This window comes from Poecilia reticulata, linkage group LG21 (genome assembly GCF_000633615.1).
Source record: "Poecilia reticulata strain Guanapo linkage group LG21, Guppy_female_1.0+MT, whole genome shotgun sequence".
In the NCBI taxonomy this organism is placed as follows: domain Eukaryota; kingdom Metazoa; phylum Chordata; class Actinopteri; order Cyprinodontiformes; family Poeciliidae; genus Poecilia; species Poecilia reticulata.
In genome coordinates, this window is record NC_024351.1 from 3,010,010 (window position 1) to 3,017,965 (window position 7,956).

The 7,956-nt window shown below is 38.0% G+C and overlaps 2 protein-coding genes across 2 annotated transcripts in view; both read left to right on the forward strand.

Moving 5' to 3' along the window:
• Window positions 1–6,259, forward strand: part of map3k5 (mitogen-activated protein kinase kinase kinase 5) — a 79,717-nt gene extending 73,458 nt beyond the window's left edge. The window contains exons 25-30 of the mRNA XM_008397315.2: window positions 653–758; window positions 2,001–2,244; window positions 2,330–2,442; window positions 3,366–3,487; window positions 3,572–3,648; window positions 4,985–6,259. Coding sequence (XP_008395537.1) covers window positions 653–758; window positions 2,001–2,244; window positions 2,330–2,442; window positions 3,366–3,487; window positions 3,572–3,648; window positions 4,985–5,045 — 723 coding nt within the window. The 3' untranslated portion in view covers window positions 5,046–6,259. The remainder of the gene's footprint in view (window positions 1–652; window positions 759–2,000; window positions 2,245–2,329; window positions 2,443–3,365; window positions 3,488–3,571; window positions 3,649–4,984) is intronic.
• Window positions 6,260–7,007: 748 nt separating this feature from the next.
• Window positions 7,008–7,956, forward strand: part of lrp11 (low density lipoprotein receptor-related protein 11) — a 9,247-nt gene continuing 8,298 nt past the window's right edge. The window contains exon 1 of the mRNA XM_008397314.2: window positions 7,008–7,800. Coding sequence (XP_008395536.1) covers window positions 7,242–7,800 — 559 coding nt within the window. The 5' untranslated portion in view covers window positions 7,008–7,241. The remainder of the gene's footprint in view (window positions 7,801–7,956) is intronic.

Consider the following 7,956-nt stretch of genomic DNA (forward strand, 5'->3'; position numbering starts at 1 on the left):
AATCAATCAATCAGGGACGGGCACCTGCCGACTCATTTATAATCAACTGTACGCCGTCAGTCGTAACATCTTGTTATATGTGAAATTATGATATTAATGAATTATTGACTTAAGCTTGTAAGTTAGTTTTGCCTTAATTTAAGTGCACTAACCAGACCAAAAGTACTTGGATATTATTTTGTGTTTTTGCAGTGTTTCATAAACTTTATGGCAGGATACACTGCAAAAACACAAAATCTTACCAAGTATTTCTGGTTTAGTTTCTACTGCAAATATAACTTAAAAGGAAGTTTTAAGTCTTTAATATTAATGAAAAAGTTCTAGTTCCTCTGGTGCCGTTACCTAGCAACACCAGCCAACCCCAGCCCAGCCCGTTACCTAGCAACCCAGTTCTAGTTCCACTGGCAGATTATTTCTCTTATAACAAGACATTGTTCCCGTGTTATAAGTGTTATAGTATGTCAGTGGAACTAGAACGTTTTCATCAATATTAATGAATTATTGACTTAAAATTAGCTCTGAAATCTGGTTAAAACTTACTTGTAAGTTAAATGTACAAAGATATTTACACCAGAAACTAGACCAGAAATCTTAGGTAAGATTTTTGAGTCGTTGCAGTGTGTTCTGAATATGCAAATCTTGACATTTCCAGGTGAACAAAGTGCTGCGAAACCACAACATCAAGCCTCACTGGATGTTCGCTCTGGACAACATCATCCGGAAAGCCGTGCAGACCGCCATCACCATCCTGGTGCCAGGTAGCGTCCGCGGCGTCTCGAGCAGAGCCACTCTAATCGAGTTAGAGCCGGCCTGCTGCTGGCCACATCCTACTGATGGATATGTGAGCTGTTTGGTCTCGGTGCTCAGCTTTGAGCACAAATAAGAAGAGAGGAAGATAAAATGCTTTATATTCAGGGAATATAAGGATACAGACGCTCAGATTTCAAATTAATATTTAGCTTTTTTTTTTTTAAATTCGATTAACAATCTGCTAAAACATTACAGAGTGATACATGAGCAGCTAAATTAATCTAAAAATAACTATATTTGCTTTGGCTTTTCCTTTTCTGCTTGCACTGCAAAAACACAAAATCTTACCAAGTAATTTTATAGTGCAAATATCCTAGTTCACTTGAAATTTACGAGTAACTTTTTAGCATAACAGAAACATGTTTTAGGGTTAATCCGATTAATTTTGATTAATTAATTATTGAAATAATTGTCAACWAATTTGGTAATTKATTAATTATGAACTGGGGTTACAGATTCCAGCAGTAATTAAGCCAAAACTSCATATAAATGTATATATTTATATACACTTAAGATAAAACACTTTTGTCTGYAAGTATGTTTTAGCTAAAACTCCTCAAACTGCAAAGTTTTAGCTTCGCTCKGTTCAAATTGAGCAAAAAATGTTTTATTTTCTTAAATGAAAAATGAATTTTGTTATTTATTTGCATCTTTTAATGTATTTCTAATATTATAGAAAAAMGTTTTAGCTGGTCAAATGAAAATCTATGCAATATGCCAATTTTTATAGATTAATTGTCAGAATAATTGATAAATGAATTGATTATTTATTTAGTTGTATTACAGGACTAAAGATGCTGGAACTGAAACTGTCATTTTCTTTACAAATTAATAATTTTGTTCACARACTTAAACAACTTGTTTGCAAAACATCCAATTTATAAAAATAAATATGCTGTAATTTGATTTGTTTTTTAAAAACAACTAGAACTCCTTCCAGCTTAATGAATGAAGASAAATAAAGTTTTCCATTTCATTTTACAAATAAAAATCTGAAAAGTGTGGGTTGCATTTTGTGTTCAGCCCCATTTCTTCYGTTTCCTCTAAATGAAATCCAGTGCAAGGCAGTCTAAATACTTCAAGTTTTTATCTCGACTTTTGAATTCCAGTTTAACAAAGCAACCAGAAAAGCAGCAACGTTTCCGCCTCGCTGCTGGTTTAAGGAACAGGAGTTTCTGTCTTGTTCTCAGAGCTGAGGCCTCACTTCAGCCTGGCCTCAGAAAGCGACGCTGCCGACCCGGACGACTTCGACGACGACGTGGAGCCCGTCAGAAACTCCACCCACCAGAGCCGCGCGCCCGCCGTCGTCGCCCAGGACGACACGGTGGCGACGTCCGGCGTGAGCACGCTCAGTTCCACCGTCTCCCACGAGTCCCACAACGCGCAGCGATCCGTGAACATGGAGCTGGGCCGCATGAAGCTGGAGACCAACAGGTAGACACTGATAACTCCTGATAACAGGGGTGTTCTGGTCGTGTTCGTCGTCTCCTKAAGTAAACCTCCTGTGTGTTGACTGCAGGCTGCTAGAAGAGCTGCTGCAGAAGGAGAGAGAGTATCAGGCCATCCTGCAACAAGTGCTGGAGGAGAGRGAGCAGGAGATCCGACTGCTGAGGATGCGATCTGAGCCTGCAGGTCTGCGCTTTAATKAAACCAACACAACCTGGCTGTGGTTCAGTGTGCAAAAGATGTGGAGACRGCATAAAAAAGTGTGATCATACACATCCATATACACAAAGATGGCACTTTTTTTATCACCTTCTGGAGGTGCAAATTGGAGGATTTCAGRCTATATCACATATTTCCTGGCTTTCTACCGAGCTTAATCATTTGGCTTCCTTCAAACTAACACTTTGCAGATTTTGCACACAAGTTTAAAGGGGAATTATTATGCAAAATTCACATTTTGCACATTTTTGTACTTCCTCCATTTGGGTCTCAACTGCTTCTAAAAACAGTCCAAGCGCTAAAAAAGTTTTTAGCTATAAGTAAAAAGATTTTTTGGTGTCTGGAAAACGAGTCATTTCAAAAACTTTCTGAATGTAACGTCACAAATCAGTAGGAACTGCCCCGTTACCTAGCAACCCATGCGCAGTTTTAACACATTCGATCAGCTAGTTTTACTGCTGTGTGCGCTGTACAATGGCTGCTGGAAAAAGGCAWGTGTCCRACATCCGGAAACCACTTGCTGCTTTCTTGTTGGTTGTGCAGGAGGYTCCACTTCTGCTTATCATAGATGTACAGCTGTATAATTGCACATTTGTTTACAGCCATTTTGACGTGCGAGTGTAAATGTTGATTTTGGGGCGTGGCCAGCAGCAGCTTATTTGGATTTTAAGTGACTAAAACAGCTCATTTTGAAAAGAGCTCAAAACTAAAATCTCATATTTYGTAGAAAAGATGCAATGAACATGTTCAGTATCACCCATAAAACTATCCAAACCTGTTCACGGAAGCAGAACAGGTCACCTTTTCAATAACATGCTTTATCATTTAGTTTTGGAAACATCTTCCTGGCTACTTTTTTTAAATAAATGCAACAATTTGCTCTGGTTTAGAACCCCCCACTGCGTCAGAAAGCTTACAGGATCRGAGACGTGAAGCTGCAGAGAGACACGAAGACCCCGAGCTGACCGGCTGGCTCAGGCTTTCCGGAGCTGACCAGGACGCTATCGACAGAGTAAAGACATTCTACTTTTTATTTCATCATTACAGGAACAGGTGGTTGTTAAATTAATATTAATTTTTTTGTCTTTTTCTTTAGATACTGAACGAGGAGTATACTTTAAATGACATMCTTCATTATGTGACCAGAGACGACCTAAAGAGTTTAAGACTGAGGTAAACATTCACTCTTTACTGTAACTAAAGCTCAGTTTCACTTCTGTGTTCAGTCACAGAAATACAAGCAGATGATTAAATCTGTTCTGTACAGGAATACAGAAGTGAAGCTGCAGCAGCTGCTTGTTGCATCATTGTGCATCGTGGGGTTTTACTCTGTTGGCACAGAAAAACTTTACGCTTTCCTCTCCTCATTCAGTTCAATAGCTTATTGGCTTTATTTACAAGTATAAAGGGGAAAGCTCTGGAATTGTGTTTTCTGTGAATTATGCTCATCAGCTCTAACTGGATGAGGAAGTTCAGTAGCTCTGGAATGTGATTTGTCTTTCTCTGCAGTGAAAATATTCATACCGCTCAAACTTGACCGCTTTTCGTCATGTTACAACCACAAACTTCAACATTTTAACACTTAAGGGAGAAGTGAAAGGAAAACGAAACGTGCTTATCTTGTCAACAGACTCTCCTGGCTAAGCTGAAGAAAAACAATCCTACAGCATGATGCTGCCTTCACCGTGATTTACTGCAAAGGTTGTTGTGAACACTGTTGGTTTTCAGCCACAGATCATTTTGCGCTTGAATTAGAGATTAAAGAAATAGAAGCTTAATACCCGACTTTTTAGATCTTAATGTCTAAAATATTTCTTTTATCTTCCACTTTAAAATTTTGCTTCATTTTGTTATAAATACATACAAGTTTGTGGACAAAATGGGAAAAAGTTTATAGAGGTATGAATAATTTTGTAAAGTGATATTTGGCGCCACCTAATGGCCTTGCTAAAGAATACACTTACACGTCTAAGCCTATAAATGTTCCTATCTAGCTGTTTTATTATTTGCCTATCAGTGTTGTTGATTTTTACTTCAAAATATTGAGGATTAGGTTGCAAGTGGCAGCTTTGCATATTTCTTTTGTTGTATATTTTTTGAGTTTGTTTGTTTTACTGTTTCTTTTCCATCTTATCTGTGAAAATTTTTGTCTGTGATGCACAAACATCTGTTTTTTTGTTTTTTTTTAATCCAGTCCATTAAATTTTTTCTGATTCTTATTCAGGTTTTTTGCACCGATTGAATTTATCTTGTCTTGTTTGGTTATAATAATTAGCAGTTAGCAACTTAACTCCATGTCCTGTTACTTTTTCCTATTAATTTTCTATTAACTCAGCATTTTAAATTGGATTGAGTTGTACATGTTTGAATACTTCTTGATTCTCAAACGTATAATAATCAATTAAAGTAGTTAAAGAGGCTATTATCGTAATGGATTTTTACTAAATGCAGTGTATTAGCTGTGATATCCTTTGAGTTTACAGCTTTTTCTCTCCTTGTTTCTYAACAGAGGTGGAGTTTTGTGTAAACTATGGAAGGCCATCACTGACTTCAGGCAGAAACCAACCTGACGCCTTTTCTACMAGAAGCCAACCTCGATGTTACCTCAGTATTTATAGGAACAACCAGACGTTTAGGAGGAAAAAACCTGCCTTTACTGGACAGCTTTCCAGCCACACAAGAACCTTCTGGAGAATTTTTCTAATTTTCAAACCAAGATTCTGGATTTTAGGAGATTTTTAAAACTATTTTAAAAGAAAGTGCCACTTGTTTTGATAGGACTGTTGGGTAGAAAACGCTGTTTTTGTTACAGATCCACAATAACAAAATTATTGAAATGTTAGGCTTGTTTTTAGCTAAACATTTCCTCCAGACTTGACTTGTCGTTACGTTTACAGAAGTGGAGTCCRACCGCTTTTTAAAACGCCTGAGACACAAAATACTACATCCAACGTCATCTATACTAATATTTTTATCACAAAATCTTATCACTACTTTATTTAAATAAATTTTATTTAATTAAACTGTGGRACATGACAGTGCATGCTCCTTGGTTTTAGTTTTATTTTTTATTTAAATATTTTCTTCACATGACCTTTCAAGGAGCAAATTTACAGTTTTATTGCTAAATATAYTCTTCTTGTAAATAATGTGTTATACTCCATCTGTGAATGACTTTTATGTACTTTATAGAAGATATTGCTACACATAGCTAAGCCTCCATGTGAACTGGACCAAGCCTGCGWTATGAAGACGACGGGGAAAATGTTGTGTATTTTATTGTATTTTCCAGTCTCAGCTGTCATAGGAAGTAGCATTCAGTTGGTATTTAATTAATATAACACAATCTGTTCATTGGYTTTTGTTGTTGTACACTGGCACAGTTGTGTTTATATCCTGCTTGTAATCCTTGAATCCGATGTATTTTGTGGTGAAATGAAAACRGATTTCTCTTTTATGGCTCTTTTTTAACTATTTTCTCTGAAATGACGGAAATAATCATGAACAGATTGTCAGTTTCATTTTATATTCAAGATGATTCAAGATTTTTGTGTCATTGTTAAAATAAAAATGTTTATGTTGAAGCTGTGAAAAAGGTGTGAAATGTATTTACATTTGCCTGCTTTCATAGGCGTTTGTACACTGATGTAAAATTTTAATGTTTGCAACTAAAAGTGCCAGAAAAKTAACTGTAACAACGTGAGAACTATGGCCAGTTATAGACTTGAGAATAATGTCTCACCTTAAATGAGCATTTCTAATAAATCTGTACAAATTAAATATATATATTTAATACACTAATATTATTGCCTTTGGGGGAAAATGTACGCTTATMTCAAGGGCCAGCATAACAGCATAATTTAATCACTATGTCATTTATTGTTTGAATTATTGCATTTAATMATTTATGTGTACTATTTAATTTATTACATTTTAATGTTACATTACTTRAATGTAATAATTTAAGTGAAACAAAATATGTAAATGGTATAAATAAAAACACTGACCATTATTTGAATATTTTTTATTAAACGTCCAACTAAATTATTAAATCCTATGTGATCATTTTAGTCCTGTTGCAGCACATTGTATATTTAAATTACGTCACATTTGCTACAGATAAGGTGATTGGACTGTAGTTAAACTGTTGTGCAGGTTGACCAATCAAATATTAGGGAACCATTTTCAGTTTTAGGTACCAAAAAACGGACCAAAAATAAATATTGAAATAATTTAATGATTTAAACATGCAATTCAAGTTTTATKGAGCAATTACAACTGTAATTTGTATATTAAATAAATTCATTATACATTTCCATAGGGACATATTTTAGCTTAAATTTATTGGGTCCAGTTGTAAATAAGCTATCGAAGATTAAGATATTTATTTAACTATTTGTTWATTTAGATCGCGTCACTTTTGGTTCACTATACACTACAACTGAGCTGCAACAGGTGAATTGCYCGTCGCCATATTTGTTTTTCAATTATCAGTGTGACGTCAGCGTTCTGCTCTCKCGACCCACCCTCCCTCACCATGACAACGGCAGATGACTTTTAGCATCGTCGGGAGACGGCCGTTACCTCCGCCGCCGGTGATTTAGAGGCGATTTTTCCCAATAAATTGGTGTTTTAAATCGGCCCGTCTGGTTTATTTTTCATGTCGGAAGGTCGCTGGAGCTGATAGAGCCCCTCATGAGCGGGAGGCCAGCCGGAGGCAGAGAGAGACGCTGTTTTACCGAGTGAACAACAACAACAACAACAACATGGCTCTGCTTCAGCATCCCCGGCTGCTGCTCCCCTGTGTTTTCCTGCTGCTCTTCGCCGGCCGTGTCCACGCCCGCTCCTCTCAGATATCAGATCTGAAATCTAAAATCTCCGGGGTGGAGGAGCTGCTGGAGGAATTCCGGAAGCAGCTGCAGCAGGACCAGGCATACAGAGCGGCCGACGTGAGCGACTCCTGCGTAGGCGACTTCAGCGCCGCGGAGCAGCGCATCATCCGGACAAAGGCCTCCATCGAGCAGGGAGCCACCTTCCTGTTGGCCCCGGACACGGTGTACACCTGGAGGGACTGCTTACACGCCTGCTGCTCGCAGCCTCACTGCACGGTGGCGGTGGTCCAGGAGGACCTGCGGCGACCCGCGGACAGCCTCAGCTGTTACCTGTTTAACTGCACCTACAGGAATAAAAACATCTGCTCCTTCGCTCCGCAGGAAGGCTTCACCACCTACAGCCGGACTCCGAACGCCACGCTGGGGCTCCTGCCTGGAACCACCGGCGGAACCACCGGGAAGCCCCGGCAAGCTGGGGAGGATGACACCCCAGGTGGGACCTGTCTTTATAAAACCTCATCATTCTGTGGGATTATAATGCTAATAGCATCACTGTTAAAGGTTAGCTTACAATTATATTTTTAAAAGTACTTTATTTATCCAAAAAGGACATTAAATATAGCTGACTGTCAAGGCTGTTAACATTCAA